Raw genomic sequence first — 18,690 nt, forward strand, 5'->3', positions numbered from 1 at the left:
ATATCCCATCGAATTTGTGTACACGATAGTCTTTACTTTTATGAATAAATACGATATGTGTTGAGATAGAGGATGATTGTTCATCATTAGCCTCTATATGACTACTTCCGCATGGCGAAAATGCCTTTCTCATGGCCGGTTGGAAAGGAAGGTAAACCTTCATAGTGGACGTTGTTTTTATTGTCTTTCCAGTATCATTGCTATCTACGGTATGACCATATAGAAGGAACAATGGTAAGTATCACCTGAGCGTTATAGTGGTGATGCTACTTGAACCGCTTCTGGCCAGAATAGGCAGGTCGCATATCCTTCATTCCTTAACTAGTCCCTACCAGTTGACGCATATAACCCTATCATACTACAAAACACCTAAAGCACGGACGCACAGCATTTTCGCTCGATCAGTGTTGATGGCGCCAATTATAACCAACACCATTTGCAAAGTAACTTCTAGGTTCGCCGATTGCGTCCATATTTGATAATGACAGCGTCATCATGGTGACATGACTTCCGGCAATTCAGGGGAGTATGTAAGCATAGCATTTTACAATCCAGCTTTTTGTATCTTTGCTGTATTGTGATAGTCAAAATCACTTAAGGTTGAATCAATTCATTTATCACATACGAAATTTCACCGGCATGGTCAATTGACAGTCACCATGTCTTCCTCACCAAAAATCGCCATCATCTTCGTGAGTTCTATATATGCTCCCCGTGCGATGGGTCAGAAGACTGATCCCTAGCACCTACATGTAGTATTCCATGTACGGTCACATCTTGAAGCTGGCCGAAGCTGAAAAAGCCGGGATAGAAGCAGCTGGTGGTAAAGCCGATATCTACCAGTGAGTGGTACTGTACCTTCTCTGCTACCTCGTGTATCCATTGATGATTTAACTATCCAGAATCGAGGAAACCTTACCAGAGGACGTTCTCGCCAAAATGCACGCTCCTCCCAAATCATCCTACCCCATTGCAACAGTCAACACCCTGTTGGACTACAACGCAGTCCTCTTCGGAATTCCAACTCGCTATGGAAACTTCCCCGCTCAATGGAAAGCATTCTGGGACCGGACCGGAGGAATCTGGGCCTCTGGGGGCTATTGGGGTAAATATGCTGGCCTGTTCGTCTCTACGGGAACCTTGGGTGGTGGGCAGGAGTCTACCTGTATTGCTGCTATGAGCACGCTGGCGCACCACGGCTTTATCTACGTTCCGTTGGGATACAAGACTGTCTTTCCGATGTTGTCGAACTTAGACGAAGTCCACGGTGGAAGTGCATGGGGTGCTGGAACATTTGCCGTAATGCGTTCTCTTCACGAATTGCTCTCAGGAGATGCGCCGAGCTAATATATTAATAGGCTACCGATGGCTCGCGTCAACCCAGCGCACTAGAACTGCAAATTGCCACAAGTCAGGGCAAGGCGTTCTGCGAGACCGTCTCCAAGGTCGTTGTTGGTAGTAATGTTACTGGTAGTGCATGACTACATGATAGTCAGGAGCCCGGTCAACCCACGGTGAATACAAGCCAACAACCAAACAGATCGGTAACAAGGCAACAAGAGCTTGCGATGGAAGAACTGAGTACGGAAAGGGAACCACGAGGGCTATGTAGTTTATTGAAGTGTAATATTACATAATTAAGAACTCTATGGTGCTCAATGCCGAGTGACCTTGGGATGCAATGATTTAATATAGGGAGCAGTTTTCACTTAGGTATAAAAATACCTGGCTGGGATTTTAACGTTACGATGAACGACCCGAACCTTGAATATTGCGGAACGGACTGAATGCCCTATAACTTCTGCTGCGGCAGTGATATTCAGAAGAAATTTTATCGTTTATCGCCAATCTGCGCTATAGTGTAATCCGACCCTCTAGCGCTTCTCTATCTTTAACCGAAATCGAAAACCTAAAATCTAGCATTGACATGATATATCAACATGTCCAATCATACGTCGTTCGAGTTCCGTTGACCGAGGTCGTCGTAATCGTCTTCCGGAACGGACTCCATAAGGTCTTTGGTACGAGGACCGATATATTTGCTATTCCCGAGTTAGCATACAAAATACCGTAGTCTTCGGAGGGCATATAGGTAGCTTTACTCACTCTCTAGCTGACAGCCACCACCACGATAAAGAGAAGATGGCAATGAAAAGGGCTACGCATACAGCGTAGTTCCTGAATGATTGTCACATGTCAGTTTACTACGCTATTGGAGTCAGCTTGGGCGTGAATCGAGATACTCACATATTTGCCGCTGTAATAGGTCTCGTGGTAGGGAAGAATAGCACAATACTAATGAACATAACCCATACTATTGAGATCCAGTTCACAGGTGCGCCCCATCGTCCAAGGGTAAACGGCCCTTCTATAAACCGGACACGATGTCTATAAATCCGATGAGCGAGAATCACCGCGATATACGAAAGATCCAAAGCAGGGGCGGTAACGTTGAAAATAGCAGTTGCTGTTTGAGTTGATCCGATAGCAATCAGGTTGAGTACGGTACTGAAGAAGACCACAAACCAGACGGAATTCACAGGAGTATGTGTTATCCAGTTGATTTTAGCTAGAAACCTGAACCGCCGGTAAGCAAAGCTTCTGGAACTAGTCTGTCGAGAAAATAAAATCCACTTACTTCGAGAATGGCAGGGCTTCGTCTCGAGCAAATGCATAAGTCATCCGAGTATCAGCCAACATTGCAGAGCACCCGGTGAAGAACTGAACTAGAATCACAAAAAACCACATCACAGTTCCTCCGGTCTGGCCACCGGCATTAAGGAAGATTTGAGCTGCAGGCATTCCAGTTGGGCTGTTCAATACTGCATCCAGGTCATTGATACAAAAGCACATGGACACATTCAGTAGCCATCCGAAAATTCCTGATACGAGAACTGCCGTTCGGATGGCCCGTGGTCCCAGCACAGCCGCGTCGTGAGTTTCTTCGGACATGCTATGAGATATTATCAGTAAACTGTAAGTCCGGGGTTTAGAGTGGTGCATACTGGGTTGTTCCGTCGTAATCAGTCATCGTCCATGTTACAGACAAAAACCCGAGGAGAAACGAGAAAGTCTTTGACCCCCATCCCGATCCATCTGTTACGGTAGTGAACACCCATTTGGCAGACTGTTTTTCGGGAGTCAAGTATAAGATCGCGGCACATATACCAACAGTCGCAAGCACTAGATAATATGGTAAGATCAGTGGCAGGCTTTTGAAAAATGGTTAAGTTCATATCTTACTATTTACTGGTGCAAACCACATAACAGTCCGATGCAATGTCTTTGTCGAAAGGGAACAAATGACACCCATTACACACAGCAGTGCTATAGACACAAGTACTGTCTGGGCAGCCGTTCTATAAACCATGAGTCAATAATCTTGGCACACTCTATAGACGATGGCTCACTCACGGAGAAAAGGAGTACTCCCCATTACTTTGATAAGTCGAATTCATACTGACACAGGCTAGAAGCATCTGACTGACAGTATATGCGACGCTCGACACACCTGCCGTCTGGCCAAGAAGATTGCACCATCCCTGAATCCATGCAAAAATGGCGACCTGTTCCTTTGGTACAACATGCTTGGTGACAAAGTACATACCACCGGCGGTAGGATAGGCAGATACCAGCTCGGCCACAGAGCTGCCGACACACATTGACATACAAGAGCCAATGAACCAACACCAGACGACAGCAGCTGGTCCGCCGGCTGCGAGCGGGTATGAGAATGTGGCCGGAACTGAACCCAGCACTCCAAGAATTGAAATGGCATAAGAAACAGTCGACCATCTTGAGAACTCACGTCTAAGTTCCTGGAGCATGATGATCTTAATGCAAGGCGAATGTTGACCAAGTTGAAGTACATACCTGTTTATAACCGATACGGGCTAGAAGCCTTTCGTCGTCATCGTGTATAGTCGCCATATCTGCCGGCTGTCTATTATCATCTAGTGGTCTATTTGCCGGTGTTTGCTTGCTTTTCTCTTCTGTTACAACACCTTCCGGATACTGCACAGTAGAATTTAGTTCCATGATTGCTTATCGTATAGCAGATGATTGTATGCCGGATGAATTTAAGATCAGCGGAAAGAGGTGACAGCATACCGAATATAAGAAGCTAAATTTCCAAGTGGGACAGCTTGGTAGTGGCAATGGTACCACGATCAGTGTCTAGCTAGACCGGCTACCGGTCTATGATTCTGTTCTTCTTCCTCGTTGTATGTCGTGTTACCAGGGATTATATGCCAGACGATTGAATGATAAGAATAGGTGTCCCGCACTGCAATCAAAAGGAAGCTGCGTAATTCGACACATGCAAAGCTGGGGAGATATCCGGGCAAATGATGAGGGTTGTTGTGCATTAGATGAATTGGACATGCTAGAATGAAGTCTCAGGATTGGTTTGTATTGAGGAGCAAGGTATGTAGCTATCCATGCATATGCCAGACCCACTGTGAGCTGGTTTTTGATTGATAACAGACTGCATGGTAGGACGCGCTACGACAGTGACACGAGTGAGCACGACCTTATCTATGACTGGCTGGTTAATCCATCTGAAAAAAAGAAGAAATAAGAGGTGAAGATAAGAAAATGAATTTCCACAAGTTTTGGAAGACTCAATAAGTGGATGGAATGGCGAAAGGAAGGGCCGACCCGTCGCTCCTCCTTCCTTTTACCCCTCACAATTTATGCATCGTACGTTGGCTGCCTATTTGGGCAGTGGATTACAGGCATACCTTGATAGCGAAGTAGTTACACGTCGCTGTTGATACTATCATGACATTGCTGCTGTCATGCTTCATACTGGGGCTGCCCGGGAAGTAGGACTCCGTATGCCGGCCAACTTATCATTCTGTAGTTATTTTTGGGCGAGCTAGGGCTTACAGAGAGGGGTGATGCAGCCAGAAAGATTCTCTACTTCATCTTGTAGCATATCTTTAATACGCATCACACAGCTTGCTTGGACTTGTGGAGCAAAAAGAGATTGTTCCTTAATGAATTCTATCAGTCCGTTGCAACAGTCAAGGCCGTTGAATTGCAGCGACAGTCCTTTTATTCAGCCTAGGTTTCCTAACCTAACACCGCTGACCGAAGCATAGCACGACAGAATTATCGATGATTTATATACATGGCAGTTCTTGATGCCTCAGGCAGCAACGCGTGGGCCTTCCGTCGGCCCCAAGTAAATCCGCGATGGATCGACCAACCAGAGACCTTTTGGTGGTCAGTTCACTTGTAGCTTCCCCCCAGTTATCACGCTTTACACTACCTCTGGACAGATTGGTCGGCATACAATCTGCTGGTGCCTGTATGAATAGCACAACCCAGACTTACATTTATCTCTGACTACTTACCGGACATAGGGGTGATGGCACCATTTTGAAACGATCTCAATCCGGACTCTACTAGCGACCCCTCCGCAATATATCGCTGTCGTCCTCTAGCTGTCCATGAGTCGCAATGGCCGAGTACGGTACATATCATAGCTCTGGCTATGCTGGCGCCCCTGGTGAGGACCCGAACAGACAACAGTCAGCTGTACCCGCGCCATATTACCATCCGAATGCCCCTCCTGGTCAAGCCGTACAACAGCCCGGACTACCACCGTATGGAGCAGCACAACCTGCGCAGTTTGCTGGACAGCCTGGCGTCGGTTATGGACCGGGTCCTGTACCTTCATCACCACAAGCTCTAGGCGGATCTACTGTGGGTGGTCTAGCTGCGCAGATGGAAGGATTAGGCATAAGTTCGGACGCCGGCGCTCGGGGACACAAAAAGAAGCATCGACATGCGTATCATGATATTGGAGGTCCCTCCACCCAGGGACTTAACACATTTCCTTCTCAGAGTAACCTTCAGTCACAATATCTCAACACCGGTTTGAATCAACCAGAGCAACATCCAGCAACGCCCGCAGCATTCCCTGGGGCTTCGACTGCGCAAATACCAGCTAATGTTGCTCCCGGCGCAACAGCAGACATAGGAGGAGGTGCTGGGTCAGTTCCTACACAAGGAAAGATTGACCCCGAGCAGATCCCCAGCGTCCCCAGGTCGCGAGACATTCCCGCACAATACTATTTCAGCCATGTCTACCCTACCATGGAAAAGCATGTACCTCCACCAGCCTCTATACCATTTATCGCTCAAGACCAGGGGAACTCATCACCAAAATTTGCGCGGTTGACATTAAACAATATTCCCTCATCTTCCGACTTTCTGCATTCCACCGGTCTCCCACTCGGCATGATTTTGCAGCCACTGGCGAGGTTAGATGCCGGGGAACAGCCCGTGCCAGTGATCGATTTTGGCGATATAGGTCCCCCGAGGTGTCGAAGATGCCGAACATACATTAACCCGTTCATGACGTTCCGATCCGGAGGCAACAAGTTTATCTGTAATATGTGCACGTTCCCGAACGAAGTTCCACCCGAATATTTTGCTCCTGTGGACCCTTCAGGGGTGCGCGTCGATCGTTTGCAGCGACCTGAATTGGTTTTGGGGACGGTTGAGTTTACAGTGCCCAAGGAATACTGGGTAAAGGAACCAGTTGGATTACAACAGCTCTTTTTGATTGATGTTAGTCAGGAGTCCGTAAATAGGGGGTTCTTGAAAGCAGTGTGCGACGGTATCATCAATGCTCTCTATGGTGACGAAGAGGAGGAGCAGGTTGAGGAAACGGAATCTGAGTCCAGAACGGTTCCTGAAGAGTCAAAGATTGGCATTGTCACATTTGACAGGGAAATACATTTTTACAATCTCTGCGTAAGGAATTCCTTTCTGCATATTCGAAGACGGATGCTAACGGAGTGTGGATAGTCCCGGCTCGACAAAGCACAGATGATAGTGATGACGGATTTGGAAGAGCCCTTCGTCCCTCTCAGTGAAGGTCTTTTTGTGGACCCCTATGAATCGAAGTATGATAATCTTACGAATGATTGAATCGCCAAGGAATATTGACATATGTGCAGGGCCGTTATTACCTCTCTACTGGAACAATTACCGACTTTGTTCTCACGCGTAAAGTGCCCTGAATCTACTTTACTACCCACTATAAAAGCGGCTTTATCCGCATTACAATCAACAGGCGGCAAGCTTGTTTGTTGTTTAGCCAGTCTACCTACCTATGGCCCGGGTAAACTCGTCATGAAAGATAAGAGCCAGGCACCAGATGGGGAAAATAAACTATTTGCTATTGATAATCCTGACTGGAAGGCGGCGGCGAACAAATTAACAGAAGCCGGAGTTGGAATTGACTTTTTCGTCGCGGCACCTGGTGGACAATTCATGGACTTGACAACGATAGGTGAGTCGACCAACTGCTGATATATTTTGTTCAAGTCGGACTGACGTTGGTGTAGGTTATACTGCGGCTATCTCTGGCGGTGAATCCTTCTTCTATCCCAATTTCCACTCGCCTCGGGATTCATTAAAACTCTCGCAAGAGCTATCCCACTCGGTGACTCGCGAGACTGGATATCAAGCTTTGATGAAAGTTCGATGCTCCAACGGGCTACAGGTTTCGGCATATCATGGCAACTTCTTGCAGCATACATTTGGTGCGGATCTTGAGATCGGAACGATGGATGCTGATAAGGCGCTGGGAGTGCTCTTTAGTTACGATGGAAAACTTGACCCCAAACTTGACGCACATTTCCAAGCTGCTTTATTGTACACTACAGCAACTGGACAGCGACGAGTTCGGTGTATCAATGTTGTTGCTGGCGTTAATGAGGGTGGTATTGAGACAATGAAGTGCATTGATCAAGACGCCGTTGTGGCCATTATTGCCAAAGAAGGTGAGTCTTCTATACACTACGAGATGGCGAATATGTGCTGACTTGGAATAGCTGCCTCGAAAGCGGGAGATAAGACATTGAAGGATATCCGTGCCAGTATCACGGAAAAGACTGTGGATATCTTTTCTGGATATCGCAAGAATTTCTCTGGCTCGCATCCTCCTGGTCAGCTGGTCCTGCCAGAAAACCTCAAAGAATTCTCAATGTACATGCTTGGTCTGATCAAGTCGAGAGCTTTCAAAGGTAGGTTGTTAATCGACTGTTCCCATGGTTTCACTGCAAAGCTAACAGATGTGTTGTACAGGCGGCAGCGAGACGGCAGATCGACGTGTACATGACTTGCGAATGCTCCGTGCTATTGGTTGCTTGGAGTTGTCGTTGTATCTGTATCCACGAATCATCCCAATCCACAACATGAGCGCCGAGGACGGGTTTGCCAGTGAACAAGGCCAGCTGCAAGTCCCTCCTGCAATGCGAGCATCGTTCTCCCGCGTTGAAGAAGGAGGGGCATACCTCATTGACAATGGCCAAAGCATTCTCCTCTGGATACACTCCTTCGTATCCCCCAACTTACTCGAAGACCTCTTCGGTCCAGGAATCACCTCTCTGCAAGCCTTGGACCCGAACACGTCATCACTTCCGGTCCTTGAGACGCATCTCAACGCCCAAGTGCGCAATTTACTCCAATACCTCTCTACAGTACGCGGATCAAAAGCAGTCACCATCCAATTGGCGCGGCAGGGCATAGACGGTGCAGAATACGAGTTTGCACGATTATTAGTGGAAGATCGTAACAACGAGGCACAGAGTTACGTCGATTGGCTGGTGCATATACACCGCCAGATCAATCTTGAATTGGCAGGGCATCGGAAAAAAGACGAGAGTAATACTGGTTCGGGTGAAGGGGCACTTGCTAGTCTTGCAGGAATACGAGCGCCTTATTGGTAATCAGGTTCTATACTATGGTGGTGGCAACGAATGTGAATTTTTTTCCTTCTCTGAATGATTAATTATATTAAAAACTTCGAAGCGAGCGAGCAGAGCCGAAATTATCAGCGTGTGGAACATCTCTTCTATTCTTTGCATACTTGATTCCAATGCATATACCGATTCAGTCTTTTCATGCATCAAAGTTTTTATTTGTGATTTGTCCTCGTCAAGCACGATGACCTGTCGATTCCAAAGCCATCTACGTAACACGAATATATGTATAATTATATCCCGATGCACCGGAATCCCTCGGTTTGAAATTCTCTTTTAGTCTAACGAGGTAGTCAATCACATGCATTCCTTTCGAATCATATGGAATAAAAAATGCTCCAAGAAAAGAACGACGAATAGAATAATTTCAGGCAGAAAGATTTTCTAGATAGATCGCATTTGCGCGAATCGGTCAACGATACGCTGATCTTATTGGCGGAGACTTGATGACTATGCAAGGTACCAGGAACAAAGTTTCTTAGTTCTTCTTTCCTTAAGTTGACATGTACATAATTCGATTTGGACGTGATCAAAACAGTTGGCACTACGTGTTCATCTAATCTGGACTCATTCAATATTAATCATGATTCTTTGCATTCGACCGATGACAAGAGATTTAGGCTCGGCCGATCTCCCAGCGGACAATGGGCTAGAACACGTGGTGGCTTCCGTATCGATAAGCCCTAGCCTTATTCAAAAGACGATGGAGATAGAACAATAATGAAGAACATAAGTACATAGTAGACGATTTTGAGTAACGTTCGAATAAAGAAAGAAGTCCGCAACGACCGCTTGATTTTGCATTGATTTGCCACTGGCTAGTCAGTTATTTGCAAGAATTGACAGTAGGTCTGATCACGATGACTGTGAGCCATAAGGTGAGGGAACTTAACCCGCATAATCCGATGAGATGGAGACTCTGTAATCGGGAAGAGAGAGAGAGAGAGAGTCGGAGACTGCAGACAAGTAATATAGATCGTGCTTGTGATTTGCTGGATAGAAGACTACAATGAAAACTCTTCCTGGATGTCCACTGCCTACACTGCTATTGGGCATATCCCACCAACGATGTTCGCCACTACATCAGCTTACCTTTCAAGTATTCCGTCCTCTTCGCCTTACTTTTTTTATGATGAAAAAAATATATCATCTCACTGACTGGACTCTGTCGAATTAGTCAGAATTGAGTTGCGAGAAAGCTTTCTCTATTGCCTTCCTTTTACGTACAATAGTGTATTTGGAAATCATCTGTACTTGCCACAAGGCCGACTCAACTATTTTGTCCTGCTTACCGAGGAGTCGGTCGCTTTATTCATGTGAACAGTTGCCTATGGTTCTGTCACCCATTGAACCGGCGCGTATGCGAACAATGCCGGGTTGCAGTGAGGAGTGTGTGCTGAGGATACAGAACAATAATGCCACAGCTACCATGCCGTAGCATTACAGGATTAGTGTGTGGAAATAATAAATCACGGATATAGCCACGCACAGACAAAAAAAAAGCCCTCACTCAGAGCCAATCCGAATTTTTCAATGAGTGGAACTCTGAGCGGGACGAGTCAGGCATTATAGCCAATCAGAAGACGTAAAATCGATACTCTCGGATGATGATTGGCCAGGTAGGATTCGGTGCCTGACCGAAAAAGAGGAAACAAACCAACCAAACAGCGACTCAGACTGGACGAGCACCCGACTGGCCTCTCGCTGTCTGCTTTTCCTCTTTCCCATGGTTGTCCCTCTATCTCAATTGACATGCACCTCTCTCACATCTTTGGGATTACTCCGGACTCTGTTCACACTGCCAGCGCCAGCTCGGCGCCAACGTGTAGATGCCAATTCAGGAACACGCCAATGACACGACGTCAGATCGTTGTGCGCCGATGCAGCTAAATAAGCGGCCGGTAATCTGCCAATCCGATGGCTGATCAGGTCTGGATCCTTTAGTCACAACTTTTAGTTGATGAAAGACGGATTTTTCACCGGCGAGATCGAAGGGCTTGCTCTTGGCTTTGCGTCTGGCCAGCGCCACTGAGTGGGTGCCTCGATTTAGCCTTCTTTTGTAGTATTTGTCCGACTAATCTGACTAGTCCAGGTCTAAACTGCAGTGTGTCTGACGTTGGTCCTGACCTGTGGGACAGATGGCACCCGGATGTCTGATTCCTCCTTAGGATTCGTGGACTAGACACCGTCCGACGGTCAAACAGGTGTGGGTGGACTACTCCGAACGAAAACTTTGTCGGAAGAGGGGAAAAGAAAGAACGCCAGATGGAGACTGGAAATACGACTAAGTGCTACTCAGGTTTAGCGAAGTACTCTGTGTGTGCCTGAAACAAACATGTCTCCGCCCCTCAGCGCCCACATGGGTAACCCGAGGGTCATTTGTATATAAGATGATCCTTGACCCCGGTTCCGATGTTTCCTGCTTTGTTTCGTTCCCTATCGATCGTTCATTATATCAACTCTTGTGAGAGTAGTCATTCCCTTGAAGCCCTCCAAAGCTCACCCATCAGTCGAACTTTCCAATCTCTTTGATAGAGGTTATACAGTCTTTTGAAAAGATTGAAAACATTCATTCGAATCCTCGAAACACTCCAGAAACACTCTTTTTTTTGTTCATAAACTCAAATATGTTCTCTAAGGCTCTCGGTCTTTTCGCTGCCCTCAGCGCAGTGGCAACTGCCCTCCCTGCTGTCCACAACAGCAACAACGTCCGCCATCATGCTCACTCTCAACACCGTCAATTGATGGCCCGTCAAGAGGCAAACATCACCAGCGACGGCGTCCAGATCGTCAACAACATGGAAAAGACCGTCTACCTTTGGTCCGTCTCCGATGTCTCGAGCGAAATGTACACCCTCAACAGCGGCGAGAGCTACTCCGAGAACTGGCGCACCAACCCCAACGGTGGCGGTGTTTCCATCAAGATCTCCTTCTCTCCTGAGCAGACCAATGTCTTGCAATACGAATACACCTACCAAGACCCCATCATCTGGTGGGATCTCTCCTGCATCAACATGGGTGACAATTCCGAATTCACCACCATGGGCTTCGCCGTCAGCTCCGCTGACTCTACCTGCGAGGCTGCTACCTGCGCCCCTGGTGACATTGCCTGTGCTGCAGCTTACTTGCTTCCCGACGACAACTGGGCTACCCACTCTTGCCAGAGCCACGATCTGCTTAAACTTGACCTTGGATCTCTCCTTGAGTAAACGCTTTGTCTCAAAAGTTTTCAATTTCTTGAGCTACAGCCAGGTCCAGGTAGACCCATTCATTCTGGAAGTCAGTTGACTTGACTCGATCGTTTTTTTTCTTCTTTCGACTTTTATTTTCTTCTTAGGACAGGCTGGACTCCCAGCTTGTCGCACCCCCTTTTTAAACTTCTATGACGGACTATTGGGATTTATTTATTCGTTTATTTTGGGAAGGATTTTTGAATATAGAAAGGAACTGGGAACATCTTTTATGACAGTCAATAAAATATATAAATCAATATATTTTATAACGTACGAAGAAAAAACAGGTCAGGCCCGGTTGCCTTTACTGGATGATGATACGCACGTATACGGGATTGGGAAACTTCACTGTTTATTGTTTTTTCAGGGGTTACGGATACTATACCCGTAGGTAGATGGTTTTTCGGATTCTGAAAAATATATTTACTATTGAAACTTTTCTTCATCTTATGATAGGTCTTATAATTGTTTTTTATAGGTGATTACGTATGTTTCTATATGGAGATATTTCTGTTTTGGACAATGCTTAATTGTTTATACGGTATTCGTATATTTCTCCAGGGGTTCGTTTCAGCCTCGTTTACTTTTGTACGTAGCTGTCGTTGGACTGATAGGACCACAGGATCCATAGGGGCTGAGGTTAGAGTAAATGAAGAAAGAAGTGAGACATCTCCTATCCTATCCCGGTCTCTGCTGTCTCGATTACGTCCCTTGACTCCCCGAGACTAACTACGTACTGACCAACGATGGCAATGCTGACATTGATGATTGCTCTCATGGACTAGGACGATTTAAAATATTTCAAGTTTAGATTCGTGTGTACAAACTGGCATCATGTTCCTGAGTCAAGTCTTGAAGATGAAAAAGTCTCAGTCGAGTTGTCCGAGTCAAGGATAGGGGCCATATAAAATTGCATCTTAAGTGGCTTGGATCTATCTATGCATACAATTATAATACGTACAAGTTACTTACATCTCCACATACCGGAATATCTAACAATCAGCTCGTCCAAAATACCTAGGAAAAGGGACCACATCCCTCAAACTGCTCACTCCAGCCAAATATCCCATTAACCGATCAAACCCCAGTCCAAACCCGCCATGGGGTGCAGTTCCCCATCGACGAAGGTCAGCATACCATTGTAAATGGCCGAGAGTTTCACTGGGTTGTAAGTACGGGTAATTCTTTGAGAGGTCAAGCACATGCTCGTCGTCTTTGTCGTCGTTTGGCTGTGATGATGATGACGGTTTTGTGGAACCATGCTTGATTAGACCGTACTCGCGCATTTTGATGATCAGTTGCGGCAATCGATGTTCGCGAAGCGAACCACCGACAACTTCACAGATTTCAGGGAAGAGTAGATCGAAACAAGCTACGGTAGCTTGGTCTGGATGAGCAGCATCGGCACCTTCTGAAGGCGCCATGTAGAATGGTTTGACTTTTTGCGGATAATCCGTGACAAAGACAGGGACGCCTTGAAAGATAGTGTCGACGATATATTTCTCATGCTCAAGCTGGAGACCCTCGGACCAGGATGGGGGGTACACGAATGAGACTCCATGATTGGTTTGTGCGTCTTGGAGCAGTTCAATTGCTCGTGTGTATGTAATTCGAGGCCAGTTGATGGTCTCGGATAACAATACCTCCCATCTCCTGCGAAGAACAGCATGGATATCATCGCTACTATCCAGGCCAGACTCGCCCGTCCGTTTGGCTGACAGCACTTCCTGTGCCACTGGGGTATCGTAGAGTCTGCGCGCCAGATCCCGAATCAAATATTCCACCAAATCCAGCAGGGCGGGTAGGTCATCCGTAAAATTCACTTCAGCCTCCAGCATATAGAATTCACTCAGATGACGCGGTGTTTTACTCTTTTCCGCCCGAAACGTCGGCGATAATGCCCATACATTTCCCAACTCAGCAGCGTATGCTTCTAGATGAAGTTGCGACGAGACTGTAAGATATTTCGGACTGCGGAAGAAATGTAAATGTTCTTCATCTTCCGATCCCTTTGAACCAGATGGAGGTGGTGCAGATGATTGCGGGGACAATGTAAATGTCTCTCCCGCACCCTCACAGTCTGACGAGGTGATCAATGGCGGCTGCACTTGTACAAAACCTCCTTGCGGAACGGACCTAAACACTTGTCCTAGCTGATATATGGTCTCTGAGCGGAATCGGGAGAGGAGAGAGTTGAAGGGTGTTCGTAACCGTAGGTGGGGGATTTGTCGTAGGAAATCGGGGGAGTGATATTTCTTCTGAATTAGATATGTCTATATACGCCATGAATTAGTTTGTTCCTCTTGGTACGTTTTATCGACTCAATCAGGAAATACGCGATCTCACCTCCGGATCAGCATATCCAACGATTTTGACCTTTGAAGTCTGTAATTCATGTGTTTGTTCTTTCCCAGCAGGACACGCCTTCCATCTCCCAGAAATCTCAATCGCCGTTCCAGTCGACAAGCTAACGACAAATAATTAGCATGCCTAAGGCTTATATAGGAAACCACATACTCAGCCGCCTGCTCTGGCGTCAATATAGCCTGCAACGACTTCACCGTCGACCCATCCGATATCTCCGCGAAGGCGAACCGCTTCTGCTTCCTGACTGATCGCACAAATCCCTTTAATGTAACTTCCTCATTTTCATATTTATGTGTCTTCGTATCTCCGGCTATTGTTCCCGTTACCGTCGTTGCGGTCGTCGCATTCAAGAGTTCGGCGCACCGTAATCGACTAGCTGCCAGAGAGCTTGATGGACTGTATCGTTTCACGACGGATGTGGAGAAGGAGCGTCGCCATGCCCGCATTGCGAGTATGCGGATTTGACTGCCGAAATAGTCACGCCTGATTGATATATTATTGCGTGGATAGCTAAGGTGGTTTCTGAATCATGTTGTGTTGGAGAAGCAATAATTCGAGGTGGGTCCACTAACTGCCAGTGCAGCTACTGTCTAGTATCGACTATCTACAACGGCCAACAATAAACTATGAGTTTACGATACTTTTAGCGAACTAGTGAGATATTCTTCAATTTATTCAGATACTAAACTATCTTTTATTTATCAGCATGAATGGCACCAAATACGCCCTTAATCTTCACGTTCGCACAAGAAAGCAAAATCATGAATGAGTGTGGTATCATACTTGTATTCGCTCTTCAGAAACAAGTTTGATCAAGCATTTGGAGTATAGCGTTCATAAGCCGTCCGCTCCTCCTCAATCATATCAATTGCATCAGCGACCTGAGAGTTGGCAGCTTCGGCAATGATTCTCAGTCTATCTCGTCCTCCATCAACAACTGTGCCATAGCCGAGACTCAACAGATCATCAACACACTGGTCAATTAGGCTTTGCTGCATCGCATATTGAAACCCTCTATCGCCTGCGTTATGCTCGTCATTGTTGGTAGCCGGCATTGGGGTATCATCCGCCGGGAAACTGCCAGGAATCGGCCCTGTAGGTCTATCATAGAGGCTTACGGGACGTTGTTCTCGGAAGGGATTGCCGTAAGTGCGGTGACGCAATGAGTTAGCCTCCGTCGCTCTACGTCTAAGAGCGTGTGCGCTGTCTGGTTGTGTAGGAGGTTGAGCGAGAGACCTCCGGTTGATAGTGGAAGAGACACGTCGTGGCTCTCGCATTCGACGGTGTTCTTCGCCTTTCGTCCTGGACTCCTCCCACGGCAGTGTAGAGGCACGATGGGGACCCGTCCGAGATTGGCTAGTCTCCGCAAGAAGATGTGCATCTATCTGTGAAATAGGAGGAAAGCGAGCAATCTCCGAACTGGGACTGAACGTCATGGAACGTGCAGGTGCTGTCAAAGGATGTTCCTGAGACTTGAAGGCGGGAAGAAGAGAAGGGTACCGTGCAGCAAACTCGGGAGTTTCCTCCGGATGATCTTGGGGTGTCAAACTGCTATGCGGGTAACCGGGCCTGTTGGAGTGCGGCATAATGCTACGAGCATTACCACTAAAAACGCTTGGAAGGTTGTCACCTGAGGTAACAGGTGGCCGGCGTTCTCCAACTCCCCCAGCGCTTGAAGTATACAGGTTTGAAAGTCTCGATTGGTTGACAGGGGTTTGGGTTTGCAAGTCACCGATGGGAGAGTTGTCACATAACTCCAAATTCAATGAGTGGCCGTCAATGACAACACCCTGAAACCGGGCAAGAGCAGCTTTGGCAGACGAAACGGAGGTGAAATTGGCATATCCGAATCCAGCATGCTTACCAGTAGAGGAATCTATTGGTAGGTGGACTTTGGTTGGGAAGGATTGAGAGGAGAATACCTCCTCTATGACTCGCTCAGTGACCTCAAATCCAATATTGCCCATGAACAGGGTCTTACTTGTATCATCTACCTGCTCTGGCTCCTTGGTTTCTGAATGTACTGCTGGTTGTGTATCATCCTGCAATGAGCAGAGAAACTCAGTTGGCTTATCATTCACAGTCTTTGGAGGCACTGGCGGACGAGTGACTGTGAGTACAGATGGAGGCTGAGTGGCTGCTGGTTTAGATGGCAACACAAAGGCTGGGCGGTTTGGCCAATTGACAAATAAGGGATTTATGTTGTCGTGTTTTTCAATAGGGTAAGCTTCCTGTGGCTGATTAGTTTGAATAGGGCTGCTCCCAGCCTCCGAAGGAGAGGAATCTCGCAGAGTAGGTCTGCTTCTAATCTCGGAGAGCAACGAGTCTCGCATATTGGGCGATAACTCTGGCATCTGTTGTTGGAGAGGGCTAACTGCCCGTGGCTGATTATTTTGAACAGCACTGTTTCTGATTTCTGAGAGCAAAGACTCTCGTAGATGAGATGGTAAGAGAGCAGCTGGAGGAGGTGGGGGTGTATGTTGATATGCAGTAGCTGAGGTTGTATCCAAAGGTGCTTCCGCAGCAGCTTCAGTACTCTGATCGAGTGGCCGAGTAACTACCGCGACTTTCTCTTCTCGAGTTTGGGACTGTGCAATATTCTCGCCTTCCCTTGCAATAGTAGCATTGGTGGAATTTGTTTCGCTGCTGCTGTTTTGTTGACCAAACTCAGCCTCAAAAGCAGCAAACAAGGTTTTTCCAAAATCCTCAAACTCATGAGCCATGTCTCCAAGCCCGTTGAGCACCTCCTCGGTAGCACGGAGGTCGGCCTGACGAACCCTTTCAGCGGCCTCGCCTGACGCATCAGATGCGTGCTGTATAATCTGTGTCAGATTCTGGATCTGTGACTCAACTACTGTCAATGCCGTCTGCAACTTGGGGCCTAAATCCTCAGGTATGGCTCTCTGTGCATTTACTAAGTGGCGTTCCACTTCCGGAATCTTTGTTTTGAGCTCTGATCCCAGGTTCTCAATCCCACCTGCAACCGTCTGCAAAATACCAGTCATTAGATTGACAGGCCACGTCGGCTCTACCGACCCGAGACGGTGGGTTTGTGGCTCCTGAGCGGTAGAAGAGCTGCCTGCTTCGTTTACACGGCCTTGAGCATTCTCCAGGATTTTGGCCATCTCAGCCTCGAATGCAGATAAGAGTGGCTGTGACTCTGCCTCTGTCTTCGATGATGATGATTGGGAGTCTGGGAGCGGACCCTCATGCAATTTTGATGCCTGCGAAGGCAGCTTAGTTGAGGATTCGGTCGTATGACTATTGCTCTTGCTTTCCAATACCGGTTCTACCAAAACAGCCCAAGGATTCGGTTGGTTGCGGATAAAGTCGGGAGCTGCTTGAGAAGCTGCAGTATTATTTAAATCCCAAATGCCTCGTATACGACTTCCAGCTTCTTCAGCCTGTGGAGATTAGTATAGACGAATCGAAGATTAAAGGAGCCATTGCTTACCTGACGCCTACCCTCCTCTGTAATAGCCGACAGTGACATAATAGTCGGCGTGGAGGATTCCACGTCTTGAGAGATAGGGGATGGGACTTCTTTCTCCGTCTCCTGAGACTGGAGCCGAGGCGGCCTGCATGCATCCAACCATCGTTTCCGCAAGTCCGTGGACTCGTTGGAGTCTAGCCCACGGGAGTGAAGCGAAGTACCAGCTTCGCTAGGTTTCGATGAGTCCATGAACTCCGTAGTGGTTTGTTCTGGAGCTTTGAAGTCCCAGTGCAGTTCGGAGCGCTTCTCAATATCTTTCCAAAGCTTGATTATGGACCTGCGTCGACGAATATCAAACAGATGGATCGGAGTTGGTTCTGTTTGATTTGATGAGGTGACCGCTGTGTATGGTGTTGGTTCATCAAGTCGTTGTTCGAGTTCGAAAGAGGATCCAACCTAGCAGTATTGTGAGTAATAGATAAATGTCAAGGGGAGGAGAGCAGCACTCACAGTAATGATGTCACCGTCATCGTCGTCAATATATGTTAGAGTTCCATTTGGATGATCGTTGATAATTTTATCGTATTCTCCCGCCGACAAGTGGATGAGGCTCGATGGCCTGGCTTGGGTGTCATCTGCTGGGGAGTTGGAGACTATACTCTCCGTCGAAGAGTCATAAAGGTTCTCCTCTGCCGGATAGAAATGTAGGTTCCTGATTTGGAAGGGCTTCAGCACTATATCTGCCATTTTCCCAGTTTCAAGTGAGTTTCCTGAGGGTGAATGACGGAGAGGAAGAAGCCGAAGAGTTGATGGGTTTGATAGATTGGCAGCCTAGTTTGGCAGGGAGCTTCAAGTGGCGATAAGAGTTACACGA

At 47.2% G+C, this 18,690-nt stretch overlaps 6 protein-coding genes across 7 annotated transcripts, besides 1 other annotated feature; 3 read left to right on the plus strand and 3 right to left on the minus strand.

Moving 5' to 3' along the window:
* The first annotated feature begins 577 nt into the window (after positions 1 to 577).
* Positions 578 to 2,040, plus strand: TSTA_035180 (NADH-quinone oxidoreductase Pst2, putative). Its single transcript, XM_002480678.1, has 4 exons — positions 578 to 692; positions 757 to 842; positions 903 to 1,299; positions 1,359 to 2,040. Exons 1-4 carry the CDS (start codon positions 660 to 662, stop codon positions 1,479 to 1,481), a joined length of 639 nt encoding a protein of 212 aa, XP_002480723.1. The 5' UTR covers positions 578 to 659; the 3' UTR covers positions 1,482 to 2,040.
* TSTA_035190 (amino acid permease) lies at positions 1,359 to 4,242 on the minus strand. Of its 2 annotated transcripts, XM_002480680.1 has the most exons (9): positions 4,111 to 4,242; positions 3,874 to 4,014; positions 3,415 to 3,818; positions 3,244 to 3,359; positions 3,006 to 3,183; positions 2,639 to 2,953; positions 2,248 to 2,577; positions 2,107 to 2,178; positions 1,359 to 2,042 (listed from the first exon to the last, which is right to left on the minus strand). In XM_002480680.1, exons 2-9 carry the CDS (start codon positions 3,928 to 3,930, stop codon positions 1,949 to 1,951), a joined length of 1,566 nt encoding a protein of 521 aa, XP_002480725.1. In that variant the 5' UTR covers positions 3,931 to 4,014; positions 4,111 to 4,242; the 3' UTR covers positions 1,359 to 1,948. The 2 variants fall into 2 exon arrangements, with proteins under 2 accessions (XP_002480725.1, XP_002480724.1); XM_002480679.1 differs by lacking the exon at positions 4,111 to 4,242 and having other exon boundaries at positions 3,874 to 4,068.
* Positions 4,243 to 5,466: 1,224 nt separating this feature from the next.
* TSTA_035200 (Sec23/Sec24 family protein) lies at positions 5,467 to 9,097 on the plus strand (the record flags this gene model as incomplete). Its single annotated transcript, XM_002480681.1, has 6 exons — positions 5,467 to 6,768; positions 6,823 to 6,920; positions 6,975 to 7,309; positions 7,365 to 7,802; positions 7,854 to 8,045; positions 8,107 to 9,097. 6 exons carry the CDS (start codon positions 5,467 to 5,469, stop codon positions 8,748 to 8,750), a joined length of 3,009 nt encoding a protein of 1,002 aa, XP_002480726.1. The 3' UTR covers positions 8,751 to 9,097.
* Positions 9,098 to 11,410: 2,313 nt separating this feature from the next.
* TSTA_035210 (uncharacterized protein) lies at positions 11,411 to 12,071 on the plus strand (the record flags this gene model as incomplete). The annotated part of the gene is made up of 2 exons (XM_002480682.1): positions 11,411 to 11,988; positions 12,032 to 12,071. The coding sequence occupies 2 exons, from the start codon at positions 11,411 to 11,413 to the stop codon at positions 12,069 to 12,071; spliced, it is 618 nt and encodes a 205-aa protein (XP_002480727.1).
* A 183-nt stretch (positions 12,072 to 12,254) lies between these two features.
* Positions 12,255 to 12,285: a sequence feature (AT_rich).
* Positions 12,286 to 12,899: 614 nt separating this feature from the next.
* On the minus strand, positions 12,900 to 14,943 carry TSTA_035220 (asparaginyl-tRNA synthetase Slm5, putative). The gene is made up of 3 exons (XM_002480683.1): positions 14,534 to 14,943; positions 14,363 to 14,483; positions 12,900 to 14,289 (listed from the first exon to the last, which is right to left on the minus strand). The coding sequence occupies exons 1-3, from the start codon at positions 14,827 to 14,829 to the stop codon at positions 13,009 to 13,011; spliced, it is 1,698 nt and encodes a 565-aa protein (XP_002480728.1). The 5' UTR covers positions 14,830 to 14,943; the 3' UTR covers positions 12,900 to 13,008.
* An 88-nt stretch (positions 14,944 to 15,031) lies between these two features.
* Positions 15,032 to 18,563, minus strand: TSTA_035230 (RNA binding protein, putative; the record flags this gene model as incomplete). The annotated part of the gene is made up of 3 exons (XM_002480684.1): positions 15,032 to 17,787; positions 17,838 to 18,272; positions 18,327 to 18,563. 3 exons carry the CDS (start codon positions 18,561 to 18,563, stop codon positions 15,196 to 15,198), a joined length of 3,264 nt encoding a protein of 1,087 aa, XP_002480729.1. The 3' UTR covers positions 15,032 to 15,195.
* Between the last annotated feature and the right edge of the window lie 127 nt (positions 18,564 to 18,690).

Source organism: Talaromyces stipitatus, genomic scaffold (genome assembly GCF_000003125.1).
Source record: "Talaromyces stipitatus ATCC 10500 scf_1105507295541 genomic scaffold, whole genome shotgun sequence".
NCBI classification, from domain to species: domain Eukaryota; kingdom Fungi; phylum Ascomycota; class Eurotiomycetes; order Eurotiales; family Trichocomaceae; genus Talaromyces; species Talaromyces stipitatus.